We start from the raw sequence: 16,267 nt of genomic DNA, 5'->3' as shown, positions 1-16,267 counted from the left end.
TCGGGAGACATGTTGGATGATATGACCACTAATTACTGCCTAAATGATATGCCTTCTATAAGGTAACTAGAGATTTTACTGAGTTGATATAATGCTTAACCACTTGCCACCCAAGAATGTCCCTGTACGTCCTTGAGTTGCAGTGGTTATACCGCAATGATGTCTGCAGCTAGAGGGGTCATCCCAGTATCTTTTTTTTTTTGCCCAACGATGCCCTTTTTTTGTAAAATAGATCCTAGTGGCTAATTACCAACTGGATTGCTTTTACAGGCATCGTTTTCCCAGTCTCTCCCATTCCATCAGGAAAACTGGGATTGCAGTGAGCAGTTTTGCAATGTACCATAGAGATCATGGAGGACCATAAGGTCACCAATCATCTCTATGGTCTAAGAAACTGGAAGTGAAAAGTGTTTTGTCACATCCGGTTTCAGTTTTGTGTTTTATTGGCCAGGTGTTGACCAGTAAAGCAGCTGATCAGACTGATCTGTGTCTGATCAGCTGCTTTGGAGGCCAGAGGAGAGATTTGGGGTCAAACAGACCATAGATCTCTCCATAAAGAGTACCTGCCACTGTGTATTGCTGTCGCAAGGGATGTTGTTAGAAGGAAACGACATCTGGGACCAAAGTCCTGATAAAGGAAAAGGAATTGGCAGCACTCCAGGATGAGTCAAAATCCAGATTTATTGACTGAACATCCAAATATGACAATCGTGACAAGGTAGACGCGTTTCACACACTGACTGTGTGCTTAATCATGATTAAGCACACAGTCATTGCGTGAAACGCGTCTACCTTGTCACGATTGTCATATTTGGATGTCCAGTCAATAAATCTGGATTTTGACTCAACCTGGAGTTCTGCCAATTCCTTTTCCTTTATCAAGTTTTCACAGAGGCGAGCCGGGCAATGCAATTACACCACCTTGAGCAGTGAGTTCTTGTCTCTTCAATTGGGACCAAAGTCTGCAGGGTTTTTCAGCCCTATGATTTGTAGGCAACTCCGAAGCTCTGAAAATAATGCTGCTAAATAGGGGGCTTTATGATAGCCTAATAGCAATTCAAAGGGGGAATCCCCATGGTTATCTGATGTCATCAGATTGTAGGATTTGAGGAAGGGGTTTTATTGCCCTGAACTTCAAAATGGTGGATTGTGCTATATCAGTATAGATTTGGTAGGGATGTCGCCGAAAAGGGAGTATTTGAGTGTCCCTGGATTCAATGGTCAATGCATGGTGGACACAGTCTGTCTCCAATTGATCAGTGGGGATTTTAGGAAACTAACTCTTCCAAAAGAGCCAGAGCAGAGCCTTGCAGGTCAGATATTGTTTCTGTAATTCTAAAATTACTGTGCCAGGTTCTGTTTTCATTGTTTTCCAGCTCGGAGCAGAGCATACTCTTTTTACTGTTCAGTATTTCTTCTATTACTGCCAGTACACAGTCCCTGATGAAGGGGGAATATAAGCCCCTGAAACATGTTGACTGTACTATTGAATTTTATATTAAGCATAAAAAAAAACTATGCTTACAGCAAACTTGTGGTGCTCTCCTCATTTGCATCTTCTTAGGGCAGCATGATATCTGAATACAGACATCCGATTTATTAATACAAACAAAAAATGTCCTTGAACTAAAGTAACTGCAGTAAACATATATTTACTGGTTAAACATGAATTAAAAACAAAATAGTAATAATTTAGAGCTCTAAAAACAACATACTCCATGGAGTGTTTTGAACAAATTCCCATATCCTAAATATATATTCGAGCAACTATTGTAGGAAAATATTTATAAGAAAGGTTGCAATTTGTCATGAATTATTTCTAAGTAAACATAGCTGAGCGTTCCAGGAACATAAACATTTCCTACTCCCTGCTTCATATTTTTTCCAGTCTACTGTTAGCTTAAAGCTGCCCTCTTCCCCAAAAGTGGAATGGATGTTTCGGACTGCTTCTCTTGGTAAGAGTGTACAGAAAGCACAATATTCTTTTATTCTGATCATCTCAACTTAAAGTGCCCGGTTCACACTAGTGCGATGCCAGACATTGCATGTGATTCACACCGCATTGCTATGTAGATCACTTGCGATGTCTCTGCGATGTGATTTCAGTCAAACAAAAGGTATGGCTGAAATCGCATGGCGCAGGACCCTTTTTTTGTGTTAACACCTATGCAATCCGATTCCTGCACCATTTCACAGTTCGCACTGCGATCTGCAAATCAATCTGCGGATGTCATTAACTTTACATTGACACCCCCAGCGATTTGCAGATCTCAGTGTGAACCACTGTGCGATTCTGGTGTCAATCGGGATTCATATTTATATTTATTGCCTGTTTTTCAATATTTTCTATTTCTTCAACTTTATCAGGCAAGGTATTTTCCTTAACAGAACAATACATAATATCAGTTGTATGCAGGAAACTTTTAAATGCAATTCGTTTTGCTTTCTGTCGCTGCCTTGTGTACATTAGGGGAGCGTTCCTTGAAACATTGATAGATAGGAGTAATATTATGAGTCGAGAGCAGAGTTGTCTTAACATGTATGCCCTGCAGAGAGACATTAATTTGTTTTAGTAATGTTAGCAGAGGCATACTGATTGTGAGTCAGCACATAAAACTAGACACCAAAATGACAACAGTTTGAGGCTTACTAGGTTTCCTTTTTTAAGGAAACTGGTTTCTTTTAAGCAAGACAAGTGCTAAAATATTGATAAATGACATTTTTTTTCCTTTCTTCCAGGCTTCAATTTGATCAGGAGGTTTTCTCTCCAGAAAATGAGTTCTGTAAAGAAGATTCGGAACCCCAGAGGACCTGTCATCATGCGGTTAGGAGGGGCCAGGCTCGTGGAGCAGACAGTGTGAGTGCCACATAAAAAAATCGTTATTAGATTCTACTGTAAAGCGCAGCCCCAGGTATCCAAGGAAGTCCCAGGGTAGATTTATTAGTCGTTTTTAATGATCAATTAAACTTTGTCCACCTACAAGGTTTGAAAGAGTTTTAATCATGCCCCACCTCTTACTCTCCTGAGTGATATGGCAGTCTGGTATGATTGATATTCTGTAGGTGCATACCCTGCAGGCAGCAATTTCGGCATCTCGTAAAACCCTTGCTAATCCTGAAATGTGATCCTCGAGAGAAGTATCAGACTAGGCACCTCTCCAACACATTACGCAATGGAGAACTGCATGCGTTTTAATTTTTTTTTTAAATCTTGGAAAACTTCCCAGATGATCCTGGATTGGATGCATAAAAAAAATCTAAAAAGTCTACATTGAGAAAAAAATACATTTTTAACTGTAAAGGGGGGGGGGGTATTGATTTAAGTGATATCACTATGGAATTAATTTAAAAAAAAATAAAAAATGGGCAGTCTGTGTTTTTATAAGACATTATAATATGCCCTATTACCAGGACTATTTTCTGAATGTGAACAGTGTTTTTCAGTCTATCCTCTTGACATCTATATAATTGTGGACATAATGTAAGCAGCAACTATAAAATGCTCAAATATCCATCTGTAGATTTTTTTCGAACGCGTATGTTGAAGCTCTGAGATGAGTTAGGGTAGAGAATGCATAACAGTTTGATAGTGTCTGCTTTTAATAGCCTTCTTAGAACAAGAGGTGGAAGGGCTAAGTGTGCCCTGTAAGCGTCCATATATTTCTGAGGTTAATTCAGGACACACCATGGCGCTACGGGATTGAGCCATAAAAGCGACTTTCTTGCTTGTATTTACTCTGTGAATCCACAATGGCCTAAGGTCTTGTTCAAAAAGACTTTGTTATTATAATAATCAAGGTACTGTCACACACGATCAACCCTTTCATGGCCAAGAGTGACGGTATTAAATTAGAGAATTCCCCACAGGCTGGAGGCCTAGTTAGTGCCAAGTTCTCTTTTGGCATCATAATGAGATTGCAAGTATAATTAGTTATTCTCTGAGCTGTAATTAAACCACCAACCTTGACTACCCGTTCCAATAAAATGACAGTGTTGTGCAAACTGTCTGCACTTTTCTTGTTTTATATCTCACTTTTTATTTTTTTTTAAAGAAGAAGTTTGATCTGTTAATGGATATTCAGCAGAGACCTGCAACAATAAATCTCAGAAGAACGCACACTTCTGAACATGTGGATTAAAGCTGCTTCCACAAGAGATATGTTAATAGTTGCCATTTGCCTTTTACCTCTCTCACTGCTTTTTGTGTCTGGAAGTGTTGGAAAGATTTGCACAATCTGGCACTCACACAATTTTTTTATGCTTTTATGCTGTAATTTATTTGATGTGTTCGGCTGCTATAAGTCTAAATGATTAGGTGAAAAATTAGAAGCAATCTTAATAGGTATACTTAACCCCTTCTCATTCAGCCCTGGCATCCCTATAATAGGGTGTGGAGACATCCGCTTCCTCTGGATCTCCTATCTCATATATAGGTATTGGTAAACAGTAGAAAATATCCTTGCTACGAATTTATCATCCAGGTACCATATAGTTCAACTCGCCATTATAAACAAGGTGGAATGGTAATATTAGGTGTGAATAAAGTCTCACCGGCCCTTGGGAAGACCACCAAACTAGAGGGCGCAATACTAGGAAATAGGGTGACAATCATCGTTGTATGTGGAACAGTACTTCAAGTTTTATAGCTGATTTGGCGTTATTCCAGACGAGGATAAAAGGTAAATGCCCAACACCTAGTATAGAGACTTATGTATACCACACAAGATGTTCCTGCATAATGCTGTCCTGTGCTGGTGAGCATACAAGTGAGGGACTTTTTTCCCAGTGGAGCTCCCATTCACACTTTTGCCCTATCATGCTTTACAGCAGCACACGGCAACAGGGTAAATGAATACATGTGATCTGGTGCAAATCATTCTGAATGGCACCCCAATGTCATTTGTGCGTGTGTAGTAATGCAGTGCACTGCTAACAAATGATGCACGAACATTTTAGTGGCAGCGCACTGTAAACATATGTCACGTGTGTTGTCTGCACTATGCTGCAGCACACTCCCCTTGGCCAGGTGGGCTGGGGTGCCATTCAGAATGAGTTGCATCATGTTGTACCAATGCATATATTATGTGTTGTGGTAAGGCATGTACTAATGCACGCAATACAACAACACAGCGCACACCATCATATATACAGTATCTAAAAACAGTGAGAACACCCCTAACATTTTTGTAAATATTTTATTATATCTTTTCATGTGACAACACTAAAGAAATGAAACTTTTCTACAATGTAAAGTAGTGAGTGGACAGCTTTATTAACAGTGTAAATTTGCTGTCCCTTCAAAATAACTCAACACACAGCCATTAATGTCTAAACAGCTGATAACAAAAGTGTGTACACCCCTAATTGAAAATATGCAAATTGGGCCCAATTAGCCATTTTCCCTCCCTGGTGTAATGTGACTCATTAGTGTTACAAGGTCGCAGGTGTGAATGGGGAGCAGGTGTATTAAATTTGGTGTTATCGCTCTCACTCTTTCATACTGGTCACTGGAAGTTCAATATGGCACCTCATGGCAAAGAACTCTCTGAAGATCTGAAAAAAAGAATTGTTGCTCTACATAAAGATGGCAGAGGCTATAAAAAGATTGCCAAGACCCTGAAACTGAGCTGCAGCAAGGTGGCCAAGACCATACAGCAGTTTAACAGGACAGGTTCTACCCAGAACAGGCCTCACTATGGTCAACCAAAGAAGTTGAGTGCACATGCTCAGCATAATATCCAGAGGTTTTCTTTGGGAAATAGATGAATGAGTGCTGCCAGCATTGCTACAGAGGTTTAAGGGGTGGGGGGTCAGCCTGTCAGTTCTCAGACCATACGCCACACAGTGCATCAAATTGGTCTTCATGGCTGTCGTCCCAGAAGGAAGCCTCTTCTAAAGATGATGCACAAGAAAGCCTGCAAACAGTTTGCTGAAGACAAGCAGACTAAGGACATGGATTACTGGAACCATGTCTTGTGGTCTGATGAGACCAAGATAAATGTATTTGGTTCAGATGGTGTCAAGCGTGTGTGGCGGCAACCAGGTGAGGAGTACAAAGACAAGTGTGTCTTGCCTACAGTCAAGCATGGTGGTGGGAGTGTCATGGTCTGGGGCTGCATGAGTGCTGCTGGCACTGGGGAGCTACAGTTCATTGAGGGAACCATGAATGCCAACATGTACTGTGACATACTGAAGCAGAGCAGGATCCCCTCCCTTTGAAGACTGGTCCGCAGGGCAATATTTCAACATGATAACAACCCCAAACACACTTCCAAGACGACTACTGCCTTGCTAAAGAAGCTGAGGGTAAAGGTGATGGACTGGCCAAGCATGTCTCCAGACCTAAACCCTATTGAGCATCTTTGGGGCATCTTCAAACGGAAGGTGGAGGAGTGCAAGGTCTCTAACATCCACTAGCTCTGTGACGTCGTCATGGAGGAGCGGAAGAGGACTCCAGTGGCAAATCTTATAGATTTTTTTGACTGGGTGACTAAAATAATAGACAGTGGAGGTGCAGTAGACATTGCATATCTAGATTTTAGTAAGGCTTTTGACACTGTCCCACATAGAAGACTTATCAATAAACTGCAGTCATTGAGCATGGACTCCCATATTGTTGAGTGGATTAGGCAGTGGCTGAGTGACAGACAACAAAGGGTTGTAGTCAATGGAGAACATTCAGAACAAGGTCATGTTACCAGTGGGGTACCTCAGGGATCTGTACTGGGACCAATTTTGTTTAATATCTTCATAAGTGATATTGCAAAAGGCCTCGATGGTAAGGTTTGTCTTTTTGCTGATGACACAAAGATATGTAACAGGGTTGATGTTCCTGGAGGGAAACGCCAAATGGAAAAGGATTTAGGAAAACTAGAAGAATGGTCAGAACTCTGGCAACTGAAATTTAATGTGGATAAGTGCAAGATAATGCACCTGGGGCGTAAAAACCCAAGGGCAGAATATAGAATATTTGACACAGTCCTGACCTCAGTATCTGAGGAAAGGGATTTAGGAGTAATTATTTCAGAAGACTTAAAGGTGGGAAGACAATGTAATAGAGCAGCACGAAATGCCAGCAGAATGCTTGGATGTATAGGGAGAGGTATAAGAAGTAGAAAGAGAGAAGTGCTTATGCCGCTGTACAGAACACTGGTGAGACCTCACTTGGAGTATTGTGCGCAGTACTGGAGGCCATATCTCCAGAAGGATATAGATACTCTAGAGAGAGTCCAGAGAAGAGCTACTAAACTAGTACATGGATTGCAGGAAAAAACTTACCAGGAAAGGTTAAAGGACCTTAACATGTATAGCTTGGAAGAAAGAAGAGACAGAGGAGATATGATAGAAACTTTTAAATACATAAAGGGAATCAACTCGGTAAAGGAGGAGAGCATATTTAAAAGAAGAAAAACTACCACAAGAGGACACCGTTTTAAATTAGAGGGGCAAAGGTTTAAAAGTAATATGAGGAAGTATTACTTTACTGAGAGAGTAGTGGATGCATGGAATAACCTTCCTGCAGAAGTGGTAGCTGCAAATACAGTGAAGGAGTTTAAGCATGCATGGGATAGGCATAAGGCTATCCTTCATACAAGATAGGGCCAGGGACTATTCATAGGATTCAGATATATTGGGCAGACTAGATGGGCCAAATGGTTCTTATCTGCCGACACATTCTATGTTTCTATGTTTCTATGTTTCTGTGAAGCTCTGGTGAACTCCATGCCCAAGAGAGTTAAGGCAATGCTGGAAAATATTGGTGGCCATACAAAATATTGAAAATTTGGGCCCAATTTGGACATTTTTACTTAGTGGTGTACTCACTTTTGTTGCCAGCGGTTTAGACATTAATGGCTGTATGTTGAGTTATTTTGAGTGGACAGCAAATTGACACTGTTATACAAGCTGTACACTCACTACTTTGCGTTGTAGCGGGAGTGTCAATTCTTCAGTGTTGTCACATGAAAAGATATAATAAAATATTTAAAAAAATGTGAGAAGTGTACTCACTTTTGTGAGATACTGTATATAAATGGACAGCATTGTAATAATAATAAAAATAATAATAATCATACAAACAATAGTTATATTTGACAATCCAATATAAGCTTGCTTAAAAATTCTTCCCTCATGTTGAGTTCTGCCAGTCTGCTGACCATCTGTTTCCACAACCTCCTGAGTCACTTCATCCTTTGCAGCTTCCTCTACAATTTACTTTCAATTTCTAAGGACAACATATCCCATGGTACCTTGCTGTCTGCAAGCAGTGATTCCTCTCAGCACCTCTGTAGTTCAGGAGGCTTTGTGAAATGTGTGACACAGCAGTACCTACCCACAGGACATAGTAAATACGTGTCATATAATTCAAGGAAGTAAATGTGTGGGGATCCTAACAAAGTGTATAATCTTCAAGATTGTTTAGATTATTAGAAGCAGGTGAGAAATAATTGAAATAAAATTAAATAAATAAGAAATAAATTGAAAGAATATATGATTTGACACATTTTTGATTATAGATATACTTTAAAGAGCACAAATCAATGTTTGCAATTTCTTTTATGTAATATGAATGTGCATTAACCGGTTGCCGACCGCCGCACGACTACTGCGGCGGTCAGCCCCGGCCAGGCAGAGTGACGTATCGGTACGTCACTCGCCTGTCACTGACTTGCGAGCCTATCGCGGGCAGGCGCGCGCCCGCCGAGGCGCGCGCCCGCCGCGGCTCGTTCACAGGCAAGTCAGTGCGTGTGACCGGCGGACTCGATGTCCGCCAGTCACACTGCGATCGCTCCTGTGAAGGGAGAAAGACAGAGCAGCTTGTGTAAACAAGCTGCCTGTCAGTTCTCCCTGTGTAAAAGTAAAGATCTGTCCGTTCTACTATGTAGAACGGTTGATCTTTGCTTTTACACCAATAGGAATGTCCCTACACAGTAGAAAGCACGCCCCTAGGACACACTTAACCCCTCCCTGTCCAATAAAGTTAACCCCTTCCCTGCCAGTGTCATTTTTGCAGTAACAGTGCATATGTATAGCACTGATTACTGCAGTAATGTCACTGGTAACCCCAAAAGTGTCAAAAATGTCAGTCAAGGGTCCGATCTGTCCGCCGCAATGTCGCAGTACCGAAAAAAAAATCGCAGATCGCCGCCATTACGCGTTTAAAAAAAAAACACCAAAAATGACAAAAATCTTTCTCTTTGTTAGTAAACGCGATAACTTTTGCGCAAACCAATCAAAATACGCTTTTTGCGATTTTTTTTACCAAACATAGGTAGCATAAAACAAATTGGCCGAAAAATGTTAAAAAATTTTGATTTTTACTTTTTTGGGGGAATTTCATATAAAAAAATGTGAAAAATATTGTTATTTTTGCAAAATTTACGCTCTTTTTTTGTTTATAGCGCGTGATCAAAAAATCGCACAGGTAATCAAATACCACCAAAAGAAAGCTCTGTTTGTGGGAAAAAAAGGACGTCAAATTCGTTTAGGTACAGCGTCGCACGACCGCGCAATTGTCCGTTAAAGTCACGCAGTAAAAAATCGCAAAAAAACCCCTGGTCCTTTAGCAGCCAAATCCTCCGGGGCTTAAGTGGTTAAAGCATTAAAGTGATACTAAATAGAGAAGTGTTATATTTACCATGCCACTCTATTTTTTTTTTTTTTTTTAATCCTAAATACCTTATTCCTGCAGCGCTGCTGTGTGGTCATATGATCTTTCTCTGTTCTTTGGCATCTGTAAGGAAAGATTCTTGGAAGGGGCTTCTATTACTGCAGTATGAGTCTGTCTGCACAGCCCTGATTGGTTTTGTGCCAATCACATGACTACAAAAAAAAATTCAGAAAACCAATTCAGATTAAATTCTAAACATAAAAAAAACTGTTTTTTTTTTAGCCCCCAATAAATCTTTATTGAACATCAAATGTGTATTTCTTGTGCATTAATTTTGACACCAGCTTTCAATTTGTTCAGACCGCATCTGCATCCAAGGTTCTTTTTTTTATTTACAGGTATTAGCATTTACATGCAATATATGTAATACTTATTTATAACTAAACTAAGATTTTTGGGAGTTTCTTAGTGAATGTCATCAATCATACTATAGTCTGCTCCTACAGTGTTTAGCAATAGGAGGACATGGAAGAGGAGGGAGGGAGTGAAGTGTGATTTACTTTGTGTATATACCCACATGTGTGACTCTGTAGTCACATGGGCTGCACAGAAAAGAAAAAGCAGGAAACGAAGAGCTTAGAACTAGGCATGCTCAGTAGAGGACACCAGCTGGTCCACAAAATCTCAGCCTGCAATGGGGACACAGAAAAGATGGGAGGGACAGCTGAAGGCAGGGTTATCCAGGTATATTTCACTCTACACAAAACAAATGCTTTAGTGGCTTTGTGAGTATGAACACTCTGTTATATAGTGTGTAATGAGAGTTTTTCATAGTCTGGGTTTAGTGAAACTTTAAGGTACATATACACAAAAACACGAAACACTGTGTGAGGGTTTGCACATGTAAACATGAGGCTGCACACTGTTTCTGCACAGGGCTAAAATCAACTTTATTGTTCCAGGACAAAGAGCTCAGACACTCTACCCAAAACAGATACCAAAAGTTGTTCAACTCTTTAGGTATAAGGCAAAGTCTGCTCAATATTAAGAAGTAACTTTCGTTTTCTCATCTCAGACAGGTGTTTCCTCTCGGGTTGCCTGATGAGTTCACGCTGGTGATGACCCTGTTACTAAAGAAGCAGACAACAGATCAAGACTGGTACCTCTTTCAAATAAGCGACCGAATGGGATACCCACAGGTAAGACACATTCTTACACTGGTTTTTGTAAAAGTTGATTCCACTGATATTTAGATATCCAAATGTTATACAGGAAACAAAGCCTTTTTTTTTTTTTTTTTACATATTCACATGAATGTATTCTGTCTAAAACGAAATTCAAAGCACATATATAAAGTAAAAAAAAGTATAATGCAGTTATGTAGTCCTTAAAGTGAAAGAAAAACCTAACACTAACTATTCCTAAAAGAAAACAATCTCTCCCTCCTACTACAAATCAGGCCCACCTGATCTGTGCAACTACCTTTAACAACACCAGTCTGGTCATTTGATCCTGCAGCTCTGGTTCTCCTGTGTAAGGGAGCACTCAGCAATGGCTGTGAATTCCAGGAGCCATGATGTCGCCCAGTGGCTCCCATGGCCCGACCATTGTCAGCCCTCCTTCCTCTCCCCTGCAGCAGCCACACACTGACATAGGGGAGTCAGAGCTGTAGAATCACGTGACCAGACCAGAGTGGATTAAAAAGAGGTAAGTACAGTCTTTATGGAAAAGCAAACGGTTGAAATATTTGAAGTGGAGACCTGCAAAATTATGCCCTCCCATATTGGTTCCTACATTCTCTTACTTTTGGTGTTATGGGACAGACTGAAGAATAACACTGCTCTTATTTTCTCTTTCCACCTTTTGGCCCATCTGTTCAATAATCACCCTGCATTGACCCAAAGGCCTTCAGGTGGTGGCTGAATAAGGGTCTTTATAGACTAGGCCATTTTTTTTACCCATAGGGGACCATTCACTCTACGACATTGTTGAGAAGTCTTCAAAATGTTACCATTGAAAATTTTCCGATTTCATCAAATTTCTCATTATTTACATTTATTATGGCCAGACCAGAAGTGGTGCATACAGAGCATGGGTCAGAGAGGCGGAATCTCTACCAACTATGGGCTCTTAATGAAATCTTCCATTAAATGGTCCTACAGAAGTGCCTGGGAAGCGGATTTAGATTTTTGTCCAGGATTTGGAAGCTTGGCATGGCAACTTCCACCGGTTTTATATCGGCATCCCGATATAATGTGTCGTTAATTGAGGCTAATATAAAAAGGTTATGTCTAGATGATATTTAGTTCTGCCCAGCTGTTGAAGCTTTGTCCCAGTGTTTCACCCTTTTGCTTTAGAGGTTGCCAAATGCCAAGGATAATGCTTCATATCTGGTGGGAATGCCCTAGACTTTAGGGCTTTTGGAACAGAGTTTTTTCCCTTGCTTGAAGGCAATTTTCTACAAACGCCATGAGGTACTCTTTTGAATAATCTGCTGGAGAAGGTTTCTTGATCTACTCAGAGACTGGCCTTCTTTACTTTCTTGGCAGCCAAACTAACTGTTGCTGGATTGTGGAACAAGACTTCAGTTCCAGTCTCTCAAGTACATTAGTCCTGGATCATGTCTCATGAGAGGGTTTTATTCAGGACTCGATTAGTCGCTTTAAAAGAGTTTGGGGTCCATGGGCACGTTAAATGCATATTGACCTTTAAACTGGTACTATTCGGGCTACATTGCACAATATCTTTGAAGTCCCTGGGATCCTTCCTTCTTTCTCCTCTCCTTGCCTTCTCTCCTTTTCTTTCTCACTTTCCTCTTTTTTTTTTTTTTTTCTATAATAGGGCTATAGATCATTATACTATCTAGCCCTGCTAATGAGTTCCCCTGGTGAACTCATTGGACAACTTTTGGATACCTATGACTTCATATTGGTAACATGTGTATCGTCACTGTCTACCTGATCTGTTTAATGGCTGGGTTCTTTTGCTGTACTATCTTACTTTTTTTTCTGGGCTAATGTTGAGTTACCACTTGGCTAGCTGTGTTTGATGACCTCCTACATGTTGGATGATTATAGAACATTTTTTCAATAATAATTATTGAAAGAACAGAGGCAAGTACAGAGGGGGAAGTAAACATTATAAGAATAATTTAGACTTTTCACCCACTTTAAACACATTAAGACACATGTTGATGCCATGTGATGCCTTTCATTGTCTAGCTGCTCTCCCCCTATGCATTGCAATGTACCAAATGTTTGTTAACACACTACCATGTGTTGTGGTGCCCTGTGTTGGTAAAAATGATGCATGCACCGCTTCCTGTGGATTTTGGGGCATGTGATTTACAAACAGTGCTCAAATGTGGATGGGCCCTCAAATTAGATTTAAATACAGTTAATGTAACTACCTTGATATTAGCCTCCTGTTGTTGCCTGTGCAAAAGGAGTAGCAATGTTAGATCTAGCACCAGAAGCCAATCAGGCTATGCAGTACACATGTGAAAACAAGTGCCATGCAGAAAAGAGGAAGAAATGAACAGGCTGATGACCTATCACTGCACTGCTTTGCCTTCATTGTCTCCAATCAACAGACTGTAGGGAGTGCAGGGGGTGCATGAACTCATGGACCTCGACGCACGCTCCTTACTTAGAGTGAGTAAAAATGTGGCTTGTTATGCACGTCATGTCAAATGTACAGTATTGCCTAATTGCACTAGGACCAATTGCAACAGTAGGAGGTCTTAAAATGGCATTGCTACATAAAACAGGAGTGCATAACAAACAGAGTGGCAGGGTTCAGGAGTGTGAATTGCAGAGGGTTCAGGAGTGCAGTATGTACAATTTAGGAGTGCAGTATGCATAGAGTGTAGGGTTCAGTAGTATGTTACTCATGGTGTGCAGGGTTCAAAAGTCACTTTGCATGAAGGTCAAGGGTTTAGAAATGCTTTAGGTGCAAGGCTCAGGAGTGTACTATGCATGGAGAGCAGGGTTTAGGAGTGCGTTACCCGTGGAGTGCAAGGTTCAGGAGTGCACTATGCATGAAGTGCAGGGATTTGGAGTGCACTATGCATGCAATGCAGGGTTTAGGAGTGAGTTACGCATGGGGTGCAAGGTTCAAGAGTGTACTTTGTACAGATGGCAAGTTTCAGCCCTCTTACTCAGCTCCTTACCTCTGCATCCCCCCTCCATATCTCACTTGCATCTCTGCACCCTTCCTCAGCTCTGGCCTTTGCACCACCACCCCACCATCTGCACACATGCACCCCTTCCACTGTTCTCACCTTTGTCCCTCCCCCTTCATTTCAAAGCTCCACCCACATTATTACCTTTCACCTCTCAGCCTGCTGTAGTACCTCCCATGGCTGCTGCTTGTTTTTCAGTGCATAGTCTGTGTGGAGTTGCCAGGGGAGCTGCACTGTTACCCACTCCTGGCTTCTATGTTTAAAAGTGAGTGGTGAACAGCCAGCACAGGGCCAGCTCCGGAGGTGGTGAAATTCATTTTCACCACATTCCAACAGAAAAAAGTGTGCTCAGGTTTACATATACTTACAAATCCTGAATGTGACTAATGTAGATTTGCTGACTGTTAAACTTGGTATGCACATAGCCCATAAATCTCTGAAACAGAATTGAATAATGTATATGCATACAAAATACAGTCATCTAATTAAATGTGGAACAAAAAAATATGTAAAAAAAAAAAGACTTTTAGGTAATTGCTACACTAGTGACCCAAAAAGTTACTGTATACTCACTGAAGTACACTATCACTGTCTTTTTAAATATCGATGTGGCCCTCAACACGCAGCTGTTTGAACATTTCCTCCTGACATATCACAGGATGGTAAACACAGCGTGAACTGAGGCAAATCAGATATTATTGATCCCTATGTGAAACATGTTATTAACATTAAATGACATTTTTCCTTTTGATGGACCAGAAATAGAAAAACAAATAATTATGGTTCAGCACAAATCTGAAAAATGTCAATCCATTGAATCTTAATTTTGGATCCAGTTAAAGCCTTGTACATCAAGATGTTAACACCACACAGGTCAACCCATTGTGGTTGCTGAAAGGACCATTGGGCTTATTGGGCTATTGGATGAAAGAAAATGTGCATTTTTCCTTTAACATCAAAAACGGTTTTAGTTCTTTTTTTCTACCCTGCACTTGAAAAATGACAAATGGTAATTTAATTTGGCTGTTCTCAATGCTTCCCAGTTTCTTTGCTATTCAGCATAGCTTATGATGTGGTGGCATTACTCCTACTGGACCTAGGACAGGGGATACTCTTTGCATCTTTTGAATATGGTGTATATCACTTTAGACACAGATATCTGATAGGGGATATTTGACCCCAGATGTGTTTATTTGGGGTTGTTCGTTAGACTTCATTTACCCCTTGTCTGCGGTGTACACGCTTTTATTATAGATATTCACACTATCGTTGGCGATTTCACCTATATTTCTAACACCCAGATTCAACATTTTAGTCTGATGTCTGATTCTATTTCAAAAGTTCCCTTACCCTTTCGAAATAGATGCTGACATTATATTACCTTGTACACATGTCTTGTGGATGATTCTCAAAGGCTGATACAAATTGGAAATGGGATGCTGAAGAAGCTTATATTGTGGGTGAAACGCATCGATCCGTACCCTTTTGGGATCACCCAGTATCCAGTAATCTGTATTGGATGGTGACATGCATAATATGTAATAGTTTTTATGTAAAACATATGTTTGCTATTTTTATTGTTTTTGCAACTAAATAAAACCTATAGTTTTTAGCTAATAATTTTAGTTTTTGATTTTTGGGCACACTCAAAATCCCCATTCTCCAGTGTCTCCCGACTCTCTCCCCTTACATACACCCATTGAAGTGACTGGCCTCAGTTGATTAGAGAGATGAAACCATACTTTCTACATAAGTTGTACCTGATTATCTACAGTATTCTCTTCTCTATATCTTTTCAAAGCCCAGAATTTATAAAGCTTGTCTGAGTGTTCAGAAAAAAGGGGGCAGAGAGCTGACACACTGCAGAGCTCAGTGAGGAGAGCTGAGGGACGAAGCAGCAAACAAGAAATTACACTTAAATTGGTTGTAAACCCCTACATATATCTAGGGAAGTGACTGGCCTCAGGTGATACAAAGAGATGAAACAAATCCTCCTACATACATCGTACTTGTTTATCTGCAGTCTTCTCTTCTTCATAGCCTTTCAAAGTGCAGAATTTATAAAACTTGTCTGAGCTGCCAATAAAAAGCAGTAGAGTGTTGAAGCTACACTTTGCAGAGTTATGAGGAGAGCTCTGAGAGCTGGTTTGGAGGAAAGGGACACACGCCCTTCACACAGCACATAGGAACAGAGCTAAGGCTGGCAATTGGCTGGAGATCACTCCTTTGTTACTGTTTTTCTCTTGATGTCAGGAAAGCTTGTCAGAAGTGATTTATGCTGATAGCAGAGAAACGAGGCAGCAGACAGAAATTACACTTAGTGCTCCTATCCGAGACAAGTACACACTATGGAGGGATATGCTTTGCTCATATTTCATGAGGATTACAACCACTTTAATTGCCTGGGCTGAGGATTAATAATGCCCACTCTGTCTGGGCTGCCAGAGGTGGGCAAAATCATCAGCCTTTTGTTT

General features: G+C 40.6%; 1 protein-coding gene across 1 annotated transcript in view; it reads left to right on the top strand.

Annotated features, from left to right (window-relative positions):
- Positions 1-16,267, top strand: part of COL16A1 (collagen type XVI alpha 1 chain) — a 284,939-nt gene that overhangs the window by 47,185 nt on the left and 221,487 nt on the right. Inside the window, exons 3-4 of the mRNA XM_082246984.1 lie at positions 2,740-2,857; positions 10,686-10,809. Of these exons, the coding sequence (XP_082103110.1) occupies positions 2,740-2,857; positions 10,686-10,809 (242 nt within the window). The remainder of the gene's footprint in view (positions 1-2,739; positions 2,858-10,685; positions 10,810-16,267) is intronic.

Source organism: Pelophylax lessonae (genome assembly GCF_965119305.1).
Source record: "Pelophylax lessonae genome assembly, chromosome: 2".
In the NCBI taxonomy this organism is placed as follows: domain Eukaryota; kingdom Metazoa; phylum Chordata; class Amphibia; order Anura; family Ranidae; genus Pelophylax; species Pelophylax lessonae.
This window is presented reverse-complemented; position numbering and strand designations above follow the sequence as displayed.